General features: G+C 42.6%; 12 protein-coding genes across 12 annotated transcripts; 7 read left to right on the top strand and 5 right to left on the bottom strand.

Moving 5' to 3' along the window:
• Positions 1-1936: 1936 nt before the first annotated feature.
• On the bottom strand, positions 1937-3469 carry CANTADRAFT_46537 (uncharacterized protein; the record flags this gene model as incomplete). Its single annotated transcript, XM_020209354.1, has 2 exons — positions 1937-2413; positions 2462-3469. The coding sequence occupies 2 exons, from the start codon at positions 3467-3469 to the stop codon at positions 1937-1939; spliced, it is 1485 nt and encodes a 494-aa protein (XP_020066137.1).
• Positions 3470-5439: 1970 nt separating this feature from the next.
• CANTADRAFT_94167 (uncharacterized protein) lies at positions 5440-6517 on the top strand. The gene has a single exon (XM_020211973.1). The coding sequence runs from the start codon at positions 5825-5827 to the stop codon at positions 6080-6082; it is 258 nt and encodes an 85-aa protein (XP_020066135.1). The 5' UTR covers positions 5440-5824; the 3' UTR covers positions 6083-6517.
• CANTADRAFT_88917 (uncharacterized protein) lies at positions 5497-5655 on the top strand (the record flags this gene model as incomplete). Its single annotated transcript, XM_020211509.1, has 1 exon — positions 5497-5655. One exon carries the CDS (start codon positions 5497-5499, stop codon positions 5653-5655), a length of 159 nt encoding a protein of 52 aa, XP_020066136.1.
• Positions 6518-7219: 702 nt separating the features above from the next.
• Positions 7220-8956, top strand: UME6 (Zn(II)2Cys6 transcription factor UME6; the record flags this gene model as incomplete). The annotated part of the gene is made up of 1 exon (XM_020209777.1): positions 7220-8956. One exon carries the CDS (start codon positions 7220-7222, stop codon positions 8954-8956), a length of 1737 nt encoding a protein of 578 aa, XP_020066134.1.
• A 998-nt stretch (positions 8957-9954) lies between these two features.
• Positions 9955-12558, bottom strand: CANTADRAFT_4995 (uncharacterized protein; the record flags this gene model as incomplete). The annotated part of the gene is made up of 1 exon (XM_020209775.1): positions 9955-12558. The coding sequence occupies one exon, from the start codon at positions 12556-12558 to the stop codon at positions 9955-9957; it is 2604 nt and encodes an 867-aa protein (XP_020066133.1).
• A 955-nt stretch (positions 12559-13513) lies between these two features.
• On the top strand, positions 13514-15151 carry NRP1 (Nrp1p; the record flags this gene model as incomplete). Its single annotated transcript, XM_020208264.1, has 2 exons — positions 13514-14749; positions 14927-15151. Coding segments are annotated over 2 exons (1461 nt in total), but the record flags the coding sequence as incomplete, so codon positions are not given.
• Positions 15152-16227: 1076 nt separating this feature from the next.
• On the top strand, positions 16228-16944 carry DPM1 (dolichyl-phosphate beta-D-mannosyltransferase; the record flags this gene model as incomplete). The annotated part of the gene is made up of 1 exon (XM_020209771.1): positions 16228-16944. The coding sequence occupies one exon, from the start codon at positions 16228-16230 to the stop codon at positions 16942-16944; it is 717 nt and encodes a 238-aa protein (XP_020066131.1).
• Positions 16945-17084: 140 nt separating this feature from the next.
• Positions 17085-18914, top strand: UBA2 (E1 ubiquitin-activating protein; the record flags this gene model as incomplete). Its single annotated transcript, XM_020206583.1, has 1 exon — positions 17085-18914. The coding sequence occupies one exon, from the start codon at positions 17085-17087 to the stop codon at positions 18912-18914; it is 1830 nt and encodes a 609-aa protein (XP_020066130.1).
• A 127-nt stretch (positions 18915-19041) lies between these two features.
• Positions 19042-19537, bottom strand: CANTADRAFT_187220 (uncharacterized protein). The gene has a single exon (XM_020206375.1). The coding sequence runs from the start codon at positions 19445-19447 to the stop codon at positions 19169-19171; it is 279 nt and encodes a 92-aa protein (XP_020066129.1). The 5' UTR covers positions 19448-19537; the 3' UTR covers positions 19042-19168.
• On the top strand, positions 19463-19843 carry PFY1 (profilin; the record flags this gene model as incomplete). The annotated part of the gene is made up of 1 exon (XM_020209769.1): positions 19463-19843. One exon carries the CDS (start codon positions 19463-19465, stop codon positions 19841-19843), a length of 381 nt encoding a protein of 126 aa, XP_020066128.1.
• A 318-nt stretch (positions 19844-20161) lies between these two features.
• Positions 20162-20500, bottom strand: OFR1 (Ofr1p; the record flags this gene model as incomplete). The annotated part of the gene is made up of 1 exon (XM_020211508.1): positions 20162-20500. The coding sequence occupies one exon, from the start codon at positions 20498-20500 to the stop codon at positions 20162-20164; it is 339 nt and encodes a 112-aa protein (XP_020066127.1).
• Positions 20501-20978: 478 nt separating this feature from the next.
• On the bottom strand, positions 20979-21479 carry CANTADRAFT_20554 (uncharacterized protein; the record flags this gene model as incomplete). The annotated part of the gene is made up of 1 exon (XM_020206582.1): positions 20979-21479. One exon carries the CDS (start codon positions 21477-21479, stop codon positions 20979-20981), a length of 501 nt encoding a protein of 166 aa, XP_020066126.1.
• Between the last annotated feature and the right edge of the window lie 1126 nt (positions 21480-22605).

Here is a 22605-nt window from a genome sequence, read left to right as displayed (position 1 = left end):
GATTGGGGCAAAACATGTAACCCCGTTGAAAAGTGCTCAGAGTAGTGACTATTCTTGCGTTCGGCCCATAATCCGAGTTCCAATGCATGACATTGCTTCCGCAGACCGAGATGGTGCAAAGGCGTTATGCCTACGGGTGTCTGCATCTGAGATAATTTCAAAAACTGGTGAAATAACATATTTTTACTACTTACAAGCAGTGCATATGTCAAAAAATATTTCTCGTTCGCGCACACTATGTCCGAGATTTTCCAGGTGTTTCCTGGCTCAGTAACAACACGCAACAAGTCGGTCAATGCTCATAAATTACACTTTGTCGGAAGATTTGTTTGTAATCTTGCAATCGATTGTCATGCTAGGCTGTGTATCGCGAATACCTAACGAGTAGCAGCTCCCTTATTGTATGCGATGTATTGTGCCCTGTACACAAAAGCCCAAGTTCACGCGTCCGATCTAAAAACGACTGTACTTCGCTTGCACTTTTGAAAACCTGCGGCCCCCGCCCCCCCCAAACATACCCGAAAAAATTACTTGGACACGTATGGGGGTGTGGAAACTGACCGCAGTGGTTCCAACATGTTGTGAGTTGGAATCCTACGTCAGATTCCAAAAATTCTCCTAGTTGAAAGAAGGTGTGTTAAACTAAGGGCACATGTAGTCCTCGACAACTCGCTACAATCGTACCACCAACAATCGTGGTCCGCGTTGGACCCATGTCGTTCCTATGTCGCACCGCGCACATCTATGGTGAATGGGCATTTTATCACTTGTGCGCAATCAGCCCAATCGAGTAACTATCACTACGTATTGGGAATTCACCCTGTTTTGGGCTTGACAGGCCTTGATCTACGGTCCATGGCATGTTGATTTCCATACGGAACTTAGATAAACAATACAATAAACACTGTTATCTTCTGGTTTGGACCGGATTATTGTGAAAATTCACCTTGGCTGTATTCTGCAAATTATTGTAAAAATCTTGTAGATTTGGTAAAATGTACATGGCAGTCCATCGCATGGCTGAACATGTGGTTCCTGAAAGTTTCAATATAACTGCAATGAACTGCCTCGATGGTCATATTCCGTGCATGTTTCATCGAGTGGTTTAGGTGAATTTGGTTTCGCTAGCAGTCTTGGTTAATCAGGGTTCTCTACCCTTAGAACCCTTGACCTCGGCCAGAAATTCAGAAGATCCGTATTCAAAGTGGACATGTAAACATCTGGGGACTCCCTACAGCCAATATTTTTTAGTCAAAAATTTGTTTGCTGAGGTAACATTTGGCGATTTTTACGCACAACGTAGATCAAAACTAGAGCTCAGTACCTTAGCTATTGTCTAGTTGCAGTAAGCTTATCTTGCACGTGCAAAGTGGGGTTCACCAAGTTGATGGCTAGAACCTCGTTGCTGGGCAGTACTCTTGGATAACCAGGTTGAACTCTTGGCTACAATCCCTGACAAAAATACGAACAGCAAATCCTATAGTTATGATTCCATGGCTATTGTCCACATAATCCAGTTAGTTGCTGTATGGCTGGAATTATTTGAGGATGAATATTGCTTCTACGTCCTTATGGTCCTTCAGCGTTCTCTCGCTAACGCTCATAATTCTTTTCGTATTTTCGAGCTGCGATGGTTCGCTGTCCCGAAAAATAAGCTCAATTGGTGTAGGACCAGAAATAATAGAATGCGAGAATAACAAGTTGTTAGAAAAATTGAAATGCCCAGTATTTTCCTTGAGGTAGATATCCGCAGAACCGTTTATTATTATACACACTACTGATACATTGCTTGCCTTCAAGCCAAATTAGTAATATGGATTGGGCGAGGTCTGGCTCTCCCATCATGACAAGAAGCGACACTGGTTAATTCCACTGGCCAACGAGTCTTTAAAAGTAATAGTAATATAAGCAAGAAATGAAAGATCACATGTTAGCGCTAGGCTAACTTTAGATTAAATTTGTCATTATGTTTCAAGTACTCCGTCATGTTCAAGTTTACTTCATCGATGTTGCGGAAAATATCTGTATTGGGCAACTTGATGAACAACTTCGTGAAGTAGACCTTTTGCTTGACCAAATGCTTGAGATCACTGATAGATCTAATCAATGATCTCTTGAATCTGATAGCAACAATTTCATCGTTGAAGTTCGTAATCTTACACTTAACATGAATCTTTGCATTGGTAGGTGTTCTCGAAAGCCCAGGCGATGAGCTTGATGACATCGAGCTGATGGAGTTGTGGAAACTACTGTTGAAAGTTGTATTGGGGGTATTGGGACTTGAGTTATTGGAAGTAAATGAGGCCTGTGATCTTGTGGATACATTTCGCTGTATATTAGCAGAGCTTGTCACTTGTTGATAATGGTTAAAGATGTTCTTTTTCGATTTATTGCGTTTTGGAGGTTCACAGCTCTTGAATCCTGGAGAGTAGGAAATGGGTTCATTCTCATCTTCAACCACAGTTTCCATTTCCTTAGGTTCTTCGACTACCTTCACTTTTTCATAGTATGCTTTAATAACATTGACGGAGTCAGGTAAAATCTTGTCGTTGATCGCATCATTGTCCATATTGGCAGATTCTTTTTTAACCTTGAATCCTGGTAATCCCTTGTAAGATACACTGAGCCAATCGATGAGGACATCCGAGAGCTGGTAATTTCTGTTCAAAATCAACCTGTTGATATAAACATTAAGATCATTACACCTCTTTAATAGAAGCTGGATTTGGGATTCCTCAGCATTTTCGTCTTCGATATTACGACTTGGGATAGGCTCAGGAAGCTTGGGGAGCTTTAAGGTGTCGTTCAAGGGGGCCAGAGATTTGTTCAAGAGGTTCAACAAATTGACATGGAGGTTGTAGAAGTCCTGATAGTAACGACAGACGTAGCACTGGGTGCCGTCGGAGAGGACCACGTCCAAACGGTACCAGTAGCGTTGCTTGAAGAGCAAGAAGTTGGATATCGACACCGAGGTGGGGTATGCTCGGTTGTTGATGGTCAAGGGAGGACCACTGGATTGCTTCAACTGGAGGTGGAGGTAGGTCTGCTCGTTCAACAGACTGAGATGGCCCTTCTGGGCGTTGTTGGACTGTAACCATTCCATGGTGACCGGGTTTTTGGTGTCGTTGATAGCGATTTCCACGTAGCACGCAGGAATAAGACCTGGCGGGAGGACCTTGTCAATGTACTTGACCAAGAGCCAGCCGTTCCCAGGGCGATCCAAGAGCTTCAAGATGGCGCCCTTGGCCACCAGGAGCTCGTTGCGGCTCTCAGCCTTGAACGGGTACTTGGACACAAGGATGATGTTGGACCTCAAGTTGGAGGCTATCTGGTTCTTGGGACTTGGCTTCAGAATGGTAAGCGAGCGAAGGGGGCCAGCCAAGCCAAAGGGCGAGCCGGCTGCATTGGCGGTGCCTGGAGCAACAGGGGCTGTGATCGGTAAACTGATCAGGGCCTTTGTAGTCTTCATGGTGAAGGAGAAGAAGAGTCGTCAAAAAAAACAAACAAACAAAGGCAGAGTGAAATCAGTGCGGTGGGTAATGGTGAGGGTGAGGTGCGAAGCGAGAGAAGAAAACTAGAGATGGTAGTAGATCCAAGCCAGGAGGGATGGAGGGGGACAAGCGACGATAGGCGGAACTGAGCCGCCTGGCACGGGATGGAACCAGACCCTGCATCGACCGCGTATTGGCGGTGGTGGTGCCTGGAATAAGCCCTGGCAAATGTTACAAAGCAGGGTGTTGCCGTGCAAATTCTCCAACCAGACAGCGGAGTTATGGGGCGCGTAAGTTACATAAGCGGAGTTGATGGGAGAGTAACATTTGCACGCGGTCCAGGAAATGCATTATTCCGCATGTGGGGAAATCAGGGGACGGGGAATGGAATCATGGCACGATATTCTGAAGCCACTACAAGTGGTAGCATCTAGAGACGGTACCCCGGCCAGCAGGGGTGGGTAAATGCCCATGTATTGCTATTGGCAGCCACGGGCGTTGGTCGTTTCACTAGCAGAGGGGCCAAAATTCCTTACATTGTATAAGGTACTCAGCAGCCTTATAATAGCCTCAAACGTGAATCACAGGGTGAAGTTGGGGGTGAATTGGCACATTTAGTACCCAGTGCTTTTTTGTGGTCTTGCGCGTAAAAGGCTTCCGTAAGCCTCATCAGCAAGCTTTGCATATGAGGCGAAATGGCAAAAAACACCTGTTATTTCGTAGTGACGAACCGCTCATTTGGGCATGCTGACACTCGGTGTAACCAGGATTATTCTACATGAGTCCTAAGCTCAGATGCGCATAAAATCAGTGCCGATCCAAACGCCTTACAGTGTGTGCCCATCACGCGAACTAGAGTTAATATCAAGGAGGCCGAGGCCTCCCATTAGTCTAGATTATATAATGATGGTGATTGATCTCCTTCCAGCCATTTTTGCATTTACCAAACGGAGACGACATCGGTTCTGCTGGTAATCCGGAAGTAGGTATATGTATGAAGAAGAAAAGAGTAGTAGAAAAATCACGACTTTTGTAGCAGGAGATGCGATGGTGCGACTAGAAAATTTTCAGTTTACGAACACGTGACTATGTTAGGGCTTCAGACAGTGCCTCGGTGGCTGTGGTTGCATGCACGCCAATAGGGGGATAAGCGACGCTAGTGATACCGCATGCCGACAGGATAGCGCAAAACGCTGCCGTTGGATCCCAATTGGTGCCATTTGTAACCGAATACGGAAACCAACTACTTGGTTTAAGCTTTGAGGCTTCTCATAACAGCAGACGAGTATCGTGATGAGTTTGATTTTTCAGGGCTTATTTGCTAAGCGTACCTTCTTAAATCCACCATCTACCAAACCAAGTACCTCTCGGTCCACCATCGGTATGTCTACTTAATTGCCTCTGATAATATCTGTACTTCCATGTACTAAGAGGCGCACAACAATAAAAGGGGAGCAACCCGAGTTGGGACAAGATCAGACACTAGATCAAGTCTGGCAGCTGGCAGCGGGATAGCGGAGCATGAATGCCGGGATTATGGCGAGGTGCTAATGCACGTTTAATGATGGCGCCAATGTCGGCATACGTGGCCGAGTGCAACCCGCCATCATTGGCTCATGCTTGCCAACGGCCAGTTCATGCCAGTGTCGGTGAAGCTAACCCAAGGCGATAAGAATAGAAACCCGAACAATGCAAGGCGCCGAGGCGCTACCTGAAAACCTCTTATGATACAAAGTAGGGTCGTGTAGATCTGGAGGGTATATCCCACCATCTTTACTATTCTAGCTAATGAACATATCGGGTGCACTAAAATGAATAGACGAGCCCGGCTATACTTGATACTTCTGTCAGGGATGTTCGACCGAGGGTTTATTGTTGCCCGCACCCTAAAAGACAACCTCGGAATGATAATCCCATGCCAGGATTACCTGTTACAGTAAATGCATAAACTGGGTTTGTGGTGACCTCATTGCCTAGGGTTAATTTTCAGGGTGAAAATTATTATATGGTAATCTTTAAGGTACCAATCAGCCATGAGACTTTGGGCACAGCAACGCCTTGCAACGATGGGCTGCTAGCTGGAGGATTTGCATGTCAAGGATTGGTATCTCTTACAAGGACATTCATCTCCGAGGCCATGCATCAGGGATCCATGTATGCATAGGGTACTTGACTTATGCCATGTTGTCTACAATTAGGATGTATGTATTAATTCGCGTAAAGCAGGTCCATCTGTGCATAACCTATATATGGGCGGTCTGACGCGGAAGCGGGTCTTTCTCCCTACCAAGGTTTGCGGTGTGACCGGAATACACCCCGTATGTCACTAGCGTATGATTTCCAGGTGGCTCCCCTCAACTTGTGTCTGGTATGTACTTGTGACAGTTGTAAATGTTCACAATAATAGGAATGTGAACAATCGTAACGGCGTATCCTTTGGTTGTGGCTCATGCGTCGCATATAAATGCCAGTTTGCACCAAGTCTTAGCCTCTTATTCAAATGTCATAGACTTATAAGTCAAGTGATAATAGTCATGACATTAACCTTCATAACTCCTTGCTTTTCAAGCTCAGGTGCCAGTTGTCGCTAACTAACTCCCATGCACATTCTTCAAATCATTTTGCCCTCGGAGCTTATGATATTTTTTATTATTATATAAGATAATAGCCTGCGGACTGAGAGCAAAGCCATAGGCTAGATTAGGCTAACGGATCAAAGGAGTCAAGCACGAGTTCATATGCTAGTACAATGTAGAAAGCTGGTGGCCAAATTTTCAGGCACCCACTTAGTTGTACCAAGATTCCAATGGCATAAATCGTTCGATCATTGGTAGTGCCATACTATCTCTTTGCTGATGGCCCCATCATACTACGTGCAAATATGTGCGTACATATTGTTAAAATATTTTTTTGACCATGCAATGTTGCCCATTATCGGCATTATATTTAGCTTTTGTGATACTTCAATATTTAATTTTTTTGAGGCTCCAAGTTAATCTACTTTTTATTTTTCGTTTGTATGGGTGCTTTTCAGCATTTTCACTACTTTGTTCCTTTTTTATTTCTTAATTATGTCACTTAGTGTTACCTAATGGTGCTAGATATAATAAACTCCTCATTTTTTTTTTTTTTTATCTATTAAAATAAATCTCTCTGGCTGAAACCTTGACTTAGTAAATACAAAACCCATAGGTTTCCTCTCTTTTTTTCCATACCAAGGTTTGATAAGAACTGCTTAACTGTACTGTACTGATACAGATTTCAGGAATCACTTGGGTTTGTCACTTCAGTGTCTGTCTTTTCCAGTAGTTTGATATTCTTATCTGCTACAATTGACATTTTGGGCAAGTTTTCACCCATTCCGTGTTCCGTGAAGATACGTGTCGAACTTGAATTCCTAGTCTTCCGTACTTATCTACAATCATTTCAATTCAATTCAACTCAACTACTTGTGATTTACTATCCCAGTGTTTATCTCCCCACTTGAAAATTTCAGTTTTAGACCAGGCCAATTTTGCAAACTTGACACAATCAACATTGTCTAACTAATCAACTAACCATATACACTCATTTGCTTACAATACCACCAGGAACATCGTTAAAGATTTCTCGCTATCGTTTTGCTCGTTATCTTCAACATCCCTACCACACTCCTTATCTCACCAAGTTATTTCGTAATTGGGTGCAATTTTCATTTTTAATTCTTCATACTTGCATATAAATTCATCATGGTTAATTCAACTGTTAACTCACCAAACTCTACTTTTGAGACTGAAGACACTATCAAGGTGAACAGTTCTCTCATCTCATCATCCTCGACTTCAAATAATCATTATCATAATAGTATCTTAAATCATAGTTTTAATGATCAGTACTATCAATACGACACTAGTCTCGTGAATGCTCCATTCAACCCCTTACCACCACCACCAATTTCCATTAACCAACAATCTGTCCATTTGCAAAACCCTCAATTAAGCACCACCGCCAGTTCGAACACAAACACCAATTTCAATTCATCATTTTCTGGTTCTTCGGCTCATACACAGGAGTTTATTGCTACAAACCACCTTGCTGCAAATACCTCTGATTATTTCCATGCTAATGAATACAGCTTGCCCAATTCCTCCCATTATTCCATCTTCTCCAACCAACAAGCCATGAACTCTACTACTTCTTTACACAATGATTCACACAATCAAACCCAACAAATTTTCAAGTTAAATATGGATTCGACATCGGATATCTTAAATGACTATTCGATCTCGAACTCCCAAAATACGGATCTAATGTACAACTTGACTGAATTTGAGTTGGGAAACCCTTCGTTGGAATCGATTCCTGATTCGATGTTGAATCACAGCCACCACTATCCCTCTCTGGGATTGAGTCAGAGTCTCACCAACCACCACCTAGGGGCTCAAGCTTTCAATGAGGCGGAGTATAGCCACCCAGGCTATAGTTCTACAAATGATTTAAATCAATACCCTTATACGCCAACTATCAGCGATGCTTATACACCAACTTTGAGTGAAAGCTCAAGCTACACCCCTTCTTCAAGCCACAACACAATTTCCAATAATACCGAGTCTTCTACTACCGAAGAATTTTCAATCCGTGCTCCTGTGCCACTTCTGTTGAAGTCACTGGCATACTCTAGTTCCTCGCCAAACCTTGGATCTCATAAGATTACCAAGAAACCATCCATTGCACGTATGAATAGCAATTCTACCATCAGTAACAAAAAGAGCTTGGTGATCTCTACCCAAATTTCCAACTCATCAAATAACGTCCCTCTTGGTGAATCTTCTCCGCAAATGCTCGGAATCTCTCCATTGTGCAACAAATATAAAGGATTGGACATTTACCACCAACCTTCCCCAATATCGGCAAGATCGGTTTCGAATGCTTCCAACTGTTCCAGTGGTTCAACTACTTCCGTGAATACTCCAAGTAAGCCATTGATGCCTCCATTGAACATCTTCCGTCATAATTCCGATTCATCTTCGAGTTCCTCATTTTACGAGACCCCAAGAAGAAAAACCTACCCAAACTTTAATGATGTGCCCACACCAAAGAATAGGAAGCAAGCTTTGAGAAAGACATCAAAGAGTGCTCTCATAATTGACTGCGGTGATTCCAGCACCCCAGGTGCGGAGAACAAACCAAAAAAGTACACCCGTAGAAGACTTCTTCCAAGATCCAAAAACGGTTGTTGGATATGCCGTATCAAGCATTTGAAGTGTGATGAAAAAAGACCAGTTTGCACCAGTTGCGTTAAGTTTGGTATCGAATGTGATTACTCGGCAGAAAAACCGGCATACGTTACTGACAAGAACTTGAGAAAGGAAAAGCTTACGAGCATTACTTTAGTCCGTAAGCAAAAGCAAACTGGGGGTAAGAAATTCAAAATCGAAGACGATGATGAAGATGCAATCTCATCTGCAATTGAAGCAGGCCGTTAGCCGCGATTGGTCAAAATATTGAGTTCAAATTATTGAGACTGATTGTGGGCAGCCATAGTTTCACTTGGGTGCAAAATCGTATACTTCTTATTTTCGTTGCTGGAGTAATTTTGGAAATGATTAGATTTATCCACTCTATTCTCTACTACTGCTTTCTTTTCGTAGTCATGGTTTCGTGACTTTCGTTGTTTATTTATTTCTCCGACAGTATGTCATATTGTTCATCTTTTATATCAGTGAATCCATTTTAATGTGTCAGATAAGCGTATTCGAAGTTTTGAAATGTAGAGTGGTTGCTTGGGCATTATGTCCTTTTATACTATTGTTAAACGAGACCAACCTGACTACCGGCTCCACCAATTGCCCGATTCTGTTTCGTCCAGAAGAATGATGCAATGCTGCTTACCGAACATACCAAAAAATAAAAGTAGCGAACATTTTTAGATCCATCGTCTAACACGAAGGGATGCACAGGCCATGATGCCTGCAATAATCGCTCGCTTCGCCCGACTCCTACATATATTCCGCTTACCACTGCCCACATATCCAATCTGAAACTGCAGACCCTTGTTGGCCATCCCTTGCGGTTTCAGATGCTGTCGACTAGGATGGTTCGCGTTGCACTTTAACCGATCAAAAGTAGTCTTCGTGTACGCAGGAATTTTGACATCCCTTATGGCAAGCCTCGTCGCTGTTGAACTTCTCAACGCGATGTGGTCGTCTACTTAGCCGATGGTGGCTGTGAAATGGCGGGCATGCATTAGCTCGGGCTCGGGCTAGAGAGATTTTTGCGGAGACGATGGCTACAACAGTACATAATAGAGAACGATTTTGACGAGCACTGTGCCGCAGAGGCTCTCGCTTGACGGTACCTGACACCTAAAGATCCCTTCTGTGCGGTATCGTGTAACTTGCATAATTATTTATTAGTCTAAGTCTCGACTACCCTATGAAATACGCGGTTTTCGACTGTAGGCCCTAGACGGGACCATTTCCGGTTATTCCCATTCGCTGACTCGGAGTCTCTTTTTCAATATAGTTTCGTGTTCCGTTACTGAAACCATACTGGTATCTCCATCTTCCAAGTCGTAGTTGGCGAGTCCCAGGTTGTACTGGACCATGGAGATCGAGTCACCCTCGAATCCGATCCATGGCCCATGGAGGGGGTCTATCAAGTAGGGGTATGTGTAGTCGGTGAACTGCTCGCGTTCTTCGTCAATCGTGGATGCCCTCCTCTTGAGTCTCCCTGCTCTATAGTCGACGATAGATTGACTTCCAGGTAACAACACGGAAGACTCGTCTAAAAACAGGGTTTCCTCATCACTATTGTTGTAAGATCCATCCGTATTGTTGACTGCGCCATCGTCTTGTTCATTGGAGATCAGCAGTCTATCATCGTCAAATTCTTTGTCAAAGTTGAACGGATTCTGAATTGCTCTTAAGGCAATAAACGTGTTTAATGGTAAATAATATTTCTCAAAATTCCAGATAATGAATGCTGTAGCAAGAATTAATGGAGAACACAATGCTGCTAACAAGAGTGCTCCTTCCAATGCCAACGTACCACACATAAACAATTGAAATATTAATATACCCAATATTAATCTTCTGAATATCATTGGCCATACCTTACCTGTAGAATGAGGTGGATGAACAAAGTTATAGACCAACTGGTACTTGTACACGAAAAAACCCAAAACAAAGTAGACCAAACCACTGGTCACGATCTTAGTTGAAACAACAGAGTAGATCAAGATGATTATAAAAATCATAATATGTTGCGGCAAATGGATCCCGAAATCAAATATCTGTGGAGTGTAGTAATAGCTTCTATAGTCTCGAGGGGTCTTCAAAAATATGGCCTTGAGAAGGAAGAACTTGCCAAAGATGTTCAAAATTAAGAAATCACTGATTTGAAGTAATTTAACTGGGAACATTGCAAGACCTTGCAATAGAATCAAATCCACATAAAACAAGGACAATTTCTTCAATGATCTAGCTAATTGATAAGCAATTTTGGTGGTATCACTAATATATGAGATATAATCCCAGATTGTACCTGTGATCATGAAAACCAAAAACAAGTTAAAAAAGATAAAGAAAAAATTCTTCAGGAGGGTTGATAGCTCAATGTCACTATTCGAAAAGTATCCTTGATGTCTTGATAAATACTTGTAGAAGTATGGTAACAGGATATTCAATAAGGAGAATAACAATGGTGGTAAAATACCAGTGACAAATGTAGTTAACCATTTCGATTCACTAATAAACTCACCGAGGGCTGGGAAAAGCTTTTTTATAGTCTTCAAATCCAATAACGTAGTCAAGGGAGTAACCAAGAAAACGATAAAAGCATAACTTAGGATGATAGTAAAAGTAATTAAGTATGATTTAGTTAATTTTTGGTAATAGGATAATTTGAAGTTTTCCCATCTTATATCTTTTGGAGCTGGTGCCAAATTGACAATCAACTTATAGACACGAGGATCCAAAACAGTCTGAGCAGCCATTTGGGCGGACGCAACGGAGTCCATAGTAATAAAAGCACTAGATACTTGTTTAAATTCGGGATTGGCAGAAAGGTCAATTGTGGACAGCGTTGAATCAAATTTCTTCTGAATATCTCTAATCTTGAGGTTGACTTCGACGAGTTCTCTGGATAAATCAGCTATCTGCTTTTTGATTTTCCGATCTTTTGTAGAGTCTTCTGCCACATGATTGAGATCTGGCAAGACAGAGGGGGTCTTGTTTTGATTATAAATATCGATGTTCAAATTATAATGTGATGCATACTTATCTTCCAAGGTACTGATAAGCGACTTTCTTTTTGCGAATAATTTCTCCAAAGGAGTCCAATCATAAATCAACTTCACATCCATTACTTTTCCAATCCCCAATCCCTCAATGAAGTTTTTTAATACCAGAGGGTTGTTCATCCTTAAAAGTTTCTTGGGGATCCCATCCAACCGAATGGTTCTATCGGTAATCGAGTTTTGGGACGCCAAATACTTCTGTCTTGTCTTCAACACTTCTTTGGTGAATTGGAAGATGTAGTAGTAGACTATAGTTGAAAAGACATACGTGAAAATAGGATACACCCATAAGTATGTTGGAAAGTCATCGCTGAAGTCTGGGGGTGCCGGCTTTGGTGCCTCGTGGTATATGTAAAAGGATCGTATTATCGACAAAGCTATGTTGTCCTTATCATAATTTCCGGTATAGTGATATCTGATAGGGCTGAGAATGAAGATCGCCATCAAGGCCAAGCTCAAGAAGATCTTGATGCCCATCTTGAAAAATGCTAGAAACACGTAGGCATCCAACCCCGAGTATGTGAGGATCTCTTCGTCAGTGATGGAGTAGATCACCGACATCCACCCGAAATACTCCGCAGGCAATGGCTTGAGGACCTTTCTCGAGCCCTTTCGTAACGTTCTGACTGCATAGATATGGGGCCATCTGTATCGCAAGATGCAAAATAGGATAAGCGATGCTATGCCCGTCGCCAGACATATGATTAATTGAGCGGTGAAAACTCGCTGCTGCCCTCGAATGATAATGGCATCTGGAGGTGGATCATCCAATGCCGCTCCCCAAGTCATAATGATGTAGTGGCGAGAAGGAATGTAATGGAGAGTTGTTGCTCCTTTTGTTCCTCGTCATATCATTAAAACATACGCGGTTCTACAATAGTGGCTAAGGCCGGATGCCGGATTGAGAAGTCAGTGCATGCGCGAAATAGATGGATATGGAAGCGAATGGTGAAAGAGACAGTGGGCCTGGTGCTCCAACCAGAGTGTGGCAATGTAGAGTGTGGAGATTTAAGACTCATCCAGAACGCTAGAATATTCAGGTTGGTTATTAGATTTATTTGCTCAGGTTGTAACACTTGGGCTTTTGTAAGGTAAATAGATGGTTGCCATGGGAAATGAAGGAATAATACATTTGTTGGAATAATAGATTTAGTGCACTAATAGATTTGTTGTACTCCCGGGCGATCTCCGCCCAGCTTATGTCTATGATGGGTGCAAATCGTCACTTTCCTTGATTTTCAAGTGCCTCGCTCACTAATGAATGCTTGTAGATAAGAAAAACTACCACTGGTTTCTTCAATTAATTTTATTACAAAAACTCCAACCGAACTTACCAAAATGTTAGTGAATTCAAAAGAATACAGTTGATTGTTCGGACTAGAGACTGAAAGCTATCAGCCAAAGTCCGGTTCCCTTTCGGCTAAATATACTCCACAAATTCACTTTTCACATACCAGACGACACTTTCTAGGATACCAGCAGTAAAATGGGAATATTGAGCACTCCCTCTACAATAGCAATTATACTACCCGTAACATATGGATGCCATACTGGCGTACCCCGTCGTTTCCCCCATTCGTGATTATAGATATTCACGTGACTACCTTGTGTCAAACGGGGACAACGTCGAAAAAAACTGATACTTTCAGATTGATAAATTACACAAGAATCACCGGTTCCAAAGTGTACGGACCTTCACAAGAGCTCCCACCCGTTGAACCTTCCCTTCTCAAAGAACAGGAAAATGAGTGACATCTATGTGGTGGTGCATATCGCTACCACTTGTGATGAGTCTACCACCTACGTGACTAAAGACGCAACTGAGATGATCGAGTTGGCATGGAATGTGGTGGATGCCACCACCCTCAGTAGCATTCACCTGGACTCGTGCTTGGTCAGACCCGTCAACACTCCCATAACTCCGTACTGCCAACAGCTCCATCGGATTTCATGGGAACACGTCCGCAACGCCGGTTCTTTCAAAGATGCTATGACCAAGTTCGACAACTACATCCAGAAAAACTTGATCCAGGAGGAAAAGGAGTTTTCTTTAGTCACGTTTGATGTATCCAAATTGAGAGTACAATTACCCAGAGAAGCCAGAGATAAGTCCGTGGTATTACCTCCGTATCTACAACACCCTCGTGTATTTGACTTGCAGAACGAATATATCAAGTGGCAGAGAACTCATCCCGAGGCCTTATCATACACAGCATCATCGTTATCCAATATCATCACTGCATTAGAAGTTGAGGTTGAAAACTCCGATGACTTCGTCAAAGCCCCTAGTTCTTCCTCCTCCACTCCTCCACCTCAACTGAACAATTCATCTTCCGAGCCATCTAATATTGAACCAGGTGTGAACAGCGAACAACAAGAACAGCAAGAAACCAAGAGTAAGTCAACTGTCAACTTATACAGCAAGTTGTTAATCCAATTGGCCAAAAAATCGTTACCATCAGAAGAACATTCTTCGGTGCTTGTGAAGCCTTATGATTCTGCTCAAGACGTAAGGGTTTTTTTGGCTGAACGCTCAAAGATTCTTTATCTTTCAAATTTGCCAGCAGATACCACCCAATCTGAATTAGAATCATGGTTCACCCAATATGGAGGTAGGCCCATAGCATTCTGGACTTTGAAAAACTTGGAGGCCGATAAGAGCTCATCTAACAAGAAAAAGGGGATAGTGGGATTTGCCGTTTTTGCTACTCATGAAGAAGCAACAGAATCCTTGTCCATGAACGGAAGAGCCCTTAATGATAGAGCCATCGAAGTTCAAGCATCGTCTACGAGGGTCTTGGATAAGGCAAGTGATCTTTTGACCCCATTCCCACCTTCAAAGAATAGGCATAGACCCGGAGACTGGACGTGCCCATCATGTGGATTTTCGAACTTCCAAAGGAGAACTCATTGTTTCAGATGCTCTTTCCCAGCATCAAGTGCCGTGGCGATCCAAGAATCTATTTACTCAAATAATCATGTTGGTTCACGTCGCAACACAAACAATAATTCCGGCCCATCGAATGGGAACTCTTCAGCTTCAAGCCAGGCCCATGATAAGATTGCCATGAATGCCGCAGTGGTCAATGCTGCAGCAGTATTAAAATCGACTTCGTTCAACTCAAACAATTATCAAGAAAACCAAATGTATTCTCAGAACCTTGGATCACTTAATACTTCTAACTCTGGTCACCACTCCAACAGTGATCACAATAACTCAAATAATCACCACGGTAACAACAACCATAACAACAGGTCTCATTATGGTAACAACGTACCTTTCAGAGCTGGTGATTGGAAATGCGAGGTTTGTGTCTATCATAACTTTGCAAAGAACTTGTGTTGTTTGAAGTGTGGAGCAGCAAAGCCCGTGATGAATGTTAATTCTCATCAAAATAACAATATTCACTCAGTTAATTCCACTGCAGCTGCTATTGCTGCGGCTACTGCAAGTGGACAACCTCTTAATATGACAAATGGATTTATGGGATTGCAGCAACCACAACCACATCACTCGGGGTACAATCAATCACGCAATAACTCGGTTAGCTCGGGCACTGGTCATTATTCAAACAACAATAACTCCAACCAGAAAAATCACCAGTTCCACTACAACGGTTCCGGGTTGAGAGGCAGTGGTAACGGAACTCCTCAACCTATTTTGTCCCAGCAATTGATGATGCTTCAACAACAACAACAACAACAGCAGCAGCAGCAAAAACAGCAAGCTCAAGCCCAAAACCAAAACCAACCCCAATCTCATCAAATGCATAACCATCCTCAATTGCAACAACAATATGGAGGGCAAAAGTATTCTTCTGGGGCAAATAACTCCCCAGGGTTGTACCCAAGCTACCCCAACCAGTCGTTGAACCAGGCTTATTTCAACAAAAATGCATCAGGTTCATATCCTAATACTCTTGGTGGTGAGGACCAAAATGGGTCTTCCAAGGGGATGCAAGATGGCTCATCATTCAACCTCCTTTCCAACCAAATCAATTCATTGAGTTTGAACCATTGAGGTGACTCGATTGATTCATACCGAGTATATTCAGTATCAGCCAAGCATATTTATCTTTTCCCCATATGACTTTGTTTGATTTCAGTTGATTTTCTTCCTTTTTTTTTATCGTGCTTGCGTTATAGTAGCGTGTGCTTCACTTTTGGGTAGTCTTTCCATAGTATTTTAGAGAGTTCGAGTTGACTGTGGTCGGCTTAATTTTGATTTTCATTTATTTTGTTGGTGATTGTTTATCGGTTGCGTGGTAACTAAGTGGTAATACATGTATCTGTTTTGCTAGATGTAACGTAAAGTATGGCAGTGTATTCCGTTTCGGAGCTAACACACTGAACCAAGGGTCTACCTTGCACGTGTGATAAATCACATGATTACACGGTGCAATAACGACACGTAAAAACAAAAGTATCACCTCCACTACAACGACAATCATATCTACAATGGGTGACAAGTACTCAGTTATATTACCTACCTACAACGAAAGGAAGAACTTGCCAATTTTGGTGTACTTGTTGGCCAAAACCTTCAAGGCCGAAAAGCTCGACTGGGAAGTTATTATTGTTGACGATGCTTCTCCAGATGGTACCCAAGAAATTGCTAAAAAGTTAATAGACGTGTTTGGTGCTGAACACATTCAATTGAGACCTCGTGCCGGCAAGTTGGGATTGGGTACTGCTTACGTGCATGGATTGAACTTCGTCACTGGTAATTTCGTGATCATCATGGATGCTGATTTCTCTCACCATCCTGAAGCTATTCCTGAGCTCATTGCAAAGCAAAAGTCTGAAAACTTCGACATTGTTACTGGTACTAGATATGCCGGTGATGGTGGTGTCTTTGGCTGGGACTTGAAGAGAAAGATGGTCTCAAGAGGTGCCAACTTCTTGGCTGCCACCGTTTTGAGACCAAACGTGTCAGATTTGACCGGTTCCTTCAGATTGTACAAGAAAGACGTTTTGGCTAAGATCATTGATGTGACCAAGTCTAAGGGTTACGTCTTCCAAATGGAAATGATGGTCAGAGCTAGATCCTTGGGATTCACTGTTGGTGAAGTGCCAATTAACTTTGTTGACAGATTGTATGGTGAGTCCAAGTTAGGAGGTGATGAAATTGTGGGCTATTTGAAGGGTGTCTGGACTTTGTTTACCAGTGTTTAATTCAATTTAGTAGGGTGTTTAATCCGAAGACTAGCTGTCCTAAGATGAACTCCAATATATGTATTACGTAAGCGGTTTCTCAATTCAATCTAAACTCTACATTTGCTAAAGCCTCAGTAATCCTCGAGTAACCAATAACCATGGCGAAAGATACTTATTTGAAGAAGATTTTGGGTAACGACAGATACAGCCGAGTCCGCCAGACTAAAATTTTGATGGTCGGGGCCGGTGGTATCGGGTGTGAGCTTTTGAAAGATTTGGTTTTGACTGGATATGGAGAAATTCACATAGTCGATTTAGACACCATTACCTTGTCGAACTTAAACCGTCAGTTCTTATTCAGACACCATGACATCGATAAGTCAAAATCCTTGACCGTCGCCAAAGCGGTGGATTCCTTCAACTACTTCGACACCAAGTTGGTTCCTCATCATGGTAATATCATGGATGCCAAACAGTTTCCCATCACCTGGTGGAGCCAATTTAGTTACATATTCAACGCCTTAGACAACCTTGAGGCCAGGAGATACGTTAACAGAATGTGTCTTTACTTGAAGACTCCATTAATGGAAAGTGGAACCACTGGGTTTGATGGTCAAATCCAGCCAATTTACCCATACTACAGTGAATGCTTTGATTGTCAATCCAAGGTTACCCCTAAAACGTTTCCAGTTTGTACCATCAGATCCACGCCGTCCCAACCTGTGCATTGTATTACTTGGGCTAAAGAATTTTTATTCCATCAGTTGTTTGATGAGGTTGATTCATCTGCTGGTGGATTGAATGACGCCGCCAAAATAAAGAGTGAGACAGACGACAAGGATGAAATCGAAAACATGACAAAGGAGTTCAACGAGTTGGTGGACTTAAGAAAACTGATCTTCAATTCAGACGCAAGAACATTCTTTACCGAGTTAGTTAATAAGATTTTCAAGGTAGATGTCGAAAGATTACTCCTAATTGAAACGTTGTGGAAGTCCAGACAAAAGCCAGTTCCATTGATTATTACGCAGTATGAGCAAGACTTGATACGCATTTTGGACGATCAAACTGAATTGCAGAAAATATTTGGTGATGAAACAAAGGTTTGGTCTACTTTGGAAAACTTGGTCATTTTATTCAAGGCTAGCGAATCGCTTCAGCGGAGACTTCAAGGGGAGGAGTCATTCCTCTCTTTCGACAAGGATGATGAGGATACTCTCAACTTTGTAACAGCATCCGCAAACTTGAGATCTATCATTTTCAATATTGAGGTGAAGAGCAAATTTGACATCAAGCAGATTGCAGGAAATATTATTCCAGCAATTGCTACCACGAATGCAATAATATCAGGATTTTCCAGTTTGAGTGGTACCAATTACTTCAAGTATGATTTCGAAGAAACTCAAGATTTCTCTCGCATCTATCAAGAATCTTCATCTATCTTCATCAGTATCAAGCCCAACAAGTACATCACATCAGCCTCACTTGTCGGCCCTAATGAAAGGTGCCCAACCTCATCAATTGCTAGAGGTCTTCTTAAGCTTACGCCTGTGGAGGTAAAAGAACTTTCCTTGAAGTGGTTGGTGGACAAATTGATTGAACAGTACGACTATGCAGATGAAGCAGTTGCCTTGATTTTGGGCAAGTCCAGATTGATCTACGATGTCGATTTTGACGATAATTTAGAGAAGAGGCTTGGTGATCTCAGTGGATTTACCGACGGTGAGCTCTTGATGGTGCAAGATGACGATGGAGAGCTTGAGAGCATAGAATTATACATATCGATAGTGGAAGATCATGAAAGTGACTATTTGCCACAAATAAAATTGGGACCCAAGAAAGCAATTACGGAGGAGTCAAGCAACGGTAGCTCGGGGGCACCTGATGTTGCAACTGACACCATAGTTATTGATGAGGAGGACGAAGACTTGGTGGAAGTTACCGAACCAGTGGTGAAAAAGAGAAAGATTGAAGTGGAGGTATTATAGATCAAAAGTAAACCATATCTAATCGAACAGTAACATCAGCTTCGCTGCTCCAATGAGCAAACTATTCTTGTAAGTGTGTCTATGCTATTGTAGAAATACTGAGATCATACGGTGATTCTACGTCATGCCTGGGATTAATCAAGAGCCTAGCTTTAAATTGAGTATTTCCTCGCCAGGAAGGCCAAACCACCAGAAGGGGCAGTACTGTCCCTTCAGGCCAATGGATACATCCTTACCCTTTTAGGTGTGTAAGTTCATGAACACGACAATACCACACTGACACATTGTGCTGCACCCCAAGAGAGAAGTTCCAGGCAGCCGGAATTGATGGGTAGTTTTGCCCCATCATGGCTCCTCGGGCCCCTACCAACCAGACTTCTATAACACTGTGCTCTGGGGCAAATGTCCCGCCAACTACAAATCCACTCGTCTACTCTTGCTATTGTGTTGCGCGCGCTTACATAATCTTCCAAGTGCCACTGTGTCGGACAAACAATATATAAAGGAATGGTGATCTGACCATTCCTATTCATCCATTAATCTCGAAGATGTCGTGGCAAGCATACACAGACAACTTAGTTGCAACCGGTAAGATCGACAAGGCCGCCTTATACTCCCGTGCTGGAGACTCCTTATGGGCCCAATCGTCCAGCTTTGAATTGCAGTCGTCTGAGATCACCGGGATTGCTCAAGGTTTTGACGATGCTTCCAACTTACAAGCCCACGGTTTGCATGTCCAAGGTCAAAAGTACTTCTTGTTGAGAGCTGACGACAGATCTATCTACGGTAAGTTCGAAGCCGAAGGTGTCGTTGCTGTCAGAACCAAGCAAGCCATTTTGGTTGCCCACTACCCTGCCGGGGTTGTTGCTGGTGAAGCCACCACTGTTGTGGAGAAGGTGGCTGACTACTTGATCAGCGTTGGCTACTAAGTATACCCAGTATAGCTTTAATACATAATAACAGAAGGTAATTGATGGATGGTTTCGAGACTCCATACCATGCAATGCGAGTAGAATCTTCCAGAATTGGTTTACCCATGAATGTTCCAGTCAATTGGGTCAATTACAGGGTGCAGAAACCTATGAATACAGTCAAGTGTAGTGCGGTTCTAGTTTAAATCGCTGCCTGCTCGTTTGTCCACCACGAGTTACGGAATGTTCTCAATCAGCCAATTGTACATTTTCTTTATCTATGTAGATAGAGACTTTTAAAGCATGCTGAAGTGCTTGGCTAGGAGGATCCAGCGTTTAGACTTGGTAGAACTTGTCATCAACACCAGCCATTCTGATTGGAAGACGAACTGCGTTACCAACTGGGTGGATAAGAACAGAGTCAAGATCCCAGACACCAACTTGGGCATAAATATCAGTCTTCAAGAACTCAAGAACTTCTTCTCTGGAGTTGGCGACAACTTGCAAGGTGCTGCCAGCGAATTCGGTCTTGGCCTCATCTTTGAAGAGAGCACCACCCAACTTGACTATACCTGACTCGACATTGCCAACGATGTTCTTCACGTGAGTGGGTCTGTGCTCAAGTCTTGGAGCGTTTGGCTTGTCGAAAATTACAACGTTGTATTCTTGGGGCATTCTGGTGGTGGATGAAAAGAATCTGACCGGGGTTCTGAACGATTTAAGTACTTGTCTCATTGGCTTTCCAGATTTTGGAGATTAGTAATTGTAAATTGCCAGCTGCTTTTTAGGTGCAGTACGCAGTGCCCCTAAAGATTGTCGGTGTCACAATTCCACCATTATAACGGTTACTGTTAGAACTTATTGTGATTTATTAATATAAAATAAAACAGTATTACATGGTAATACGATGTATGATGAGTGAAATATGATATTTTCACATGGCTATACCAGCCCAACAAGATCCCCAAAGATCAATATGTAGCAGACTATACTTCGTGGCCGACTCGTCGGCCAATTTTCACCAGTGTCTTACTAGCATCGCACTTCCTGAATTCATGACAGTACAGGTATGGAGTCTTGAGTATAATAATGATGCAATGCAATCGAATTCCTTTCAAGAAAGTCCTCCGATATAATAAAGAACCAACCGGAATTAAGCACTGGAAGCAGTGTCAATTGGAGCGTAGATTCTAATTCTTTCCTTTCTGGGGCCCAATTGGTCGGTCTTGATACCACTACCAAATTGGTTTCCGTAAGGAGAGTGACTAGGAATTAAAACGTTAGGAATAGCGGAAGTGTCGGTGATTCTTCTGTATTGCTTTTGGCCTATTCCACCCTTGTCTCTAATGAGTTCCTTGATGAAGGATGTCTTGTATCTTTTCAAGTAGTTTTCATTTCTGGCATTTTCACGTTCACCGCTGCTTTGCTCGTTGTACAATGGGGTTGAAACTAACGGCTTGTCAGTCTTTTCGTGGTTCTTGTACACCAAAAGAGCACCAGCTGCTGCTGCAATACCGAACACTTTGGCGAGGTTAATCTCGATCGGTTTGCTCTCGGTCACTTTGTGGTGGGAATCATGGGAAGAGGAGGAGTTGAATCTTCTACCGGACTGGGTTATTGAACGAGCCACCGAGGTTCTGGCTCTAGCTAACATTCTTGATGAGGATGGAGATGGATTTGTTGGTTGGAGTATTCTCCCATTTGACCAAGGAAAAAACACCTGGTCGAGGTCGCACAAAGCCACCAGCCAATGAGACGGGCGGTGTTTTCGAGCAAAACACGTGACCACAACAACGTGACATATCACGAGTGCTGTAACTCTCTGCCTGGCATTGGGGCCTCGAGATACGATTACGGGGTTACGGGATGAGCAGAAAACATGTAGATTAACAATATGTACGCTGGAAAGTTGTGGATCGTGAATATATAAGGCATCCTGGGTATCTAAGCTGTAGAATCGTGGATATAAACTTGTGAAAATGATCGTATTAATTAGGATTGTTGGTGTTGAAATGAAGATGCAATATATGAATAAATGAGGGTATGCGTATTAAATGCTTCGGGGCATAATATGGTGGACAAGCGGAATTTGTGCTTTCGCCCCAAGATGTGTAGTACTTTTTGGTATGTTGCATGAGTGCATTAGATGCAGTGAGATAAAGGTAAAACAGGGAAATCTCACCTGGAAGGTTGAATCTCCATTACGGTAGCGATGGAGAATACACTGTATGAACCTAGTCCCTGAGTCGGTGAATATTTGGAAGAGGATCAAAACTGGATGATGCTATTGCGAGATCGCACATCTCAGCAAGTATCAACTAGACCCTGAACAATAATTACTTGCTAGTAAACTTCTGCATCCAGGAGTTTCTGGACTGATGATAGCTAAGACTCAGCATTGGATTGTTGGTCTGAACGATTCCCTTTGGCCCGTTTTGCGAGAACTTGGTGACAATGAACTCGGATGCTAATAAGAATGCAGGAGTGAGCATGAACAAACCGCTATTGGTGAAAGGCTTCATGACTGTGGATAGGAACTAAGGAAATTTAAACTGCCAGAGTATTAAATGAACCTTGTATGAAAATACAAATGACTAATAGTTTTGAAAAGAGGAGTAGAAATCACTATATAAGATTTGATACGGAGATGATCGGGTGAAAATTTAGTTTGCGGCGCAATGCAAGGCGGCGCGTGCATAATTGCGATTCACGTGACGGACTAGCGGATAACCCCACATTTACAGGTGATTCACTGATCTTCCATTAAAGTATTTAGAAAG

This window comes from Suhomyces tanzawaensis, assembly GCF_001661415.1.
Source record: "Suhomyces tanzawaensis NRRL Y-17324 unplaced genomic scaffold CANTAscaffold_2, whole genome shotgun sequence".
Taxonomy (NCBI): domain Eukaryota; kingdom Fungi; phylum Ascomycota; class Pichiomycetes; order Serinales; family Debaryomycetaceae; genus Suhomyces; species Suhomyces tanzawaensis.
Note: the sequence above shows the minus strand (reverse complement) of the source record. Positions and strands in the feature narration are given on the sequence as shown.

Bases quoted from the DNA above. Each gene is read 5' to 3' on its own strand.
- CANTADRAFT_94167 (XM_020211973.1), top strand. From the start codon at position 5,825: ATGATTTCCAGGTGGCTCCCCTCAACTTGTGTCTGGTATGTACTTGTG.
- CANTADRAFT_187220 (XM_020206375.1), bottom strand. From the start codon at position 19,447: ATGAATAGGAATGGTCAGATCACCATTCCTTTATATATTGTTTGTCCG.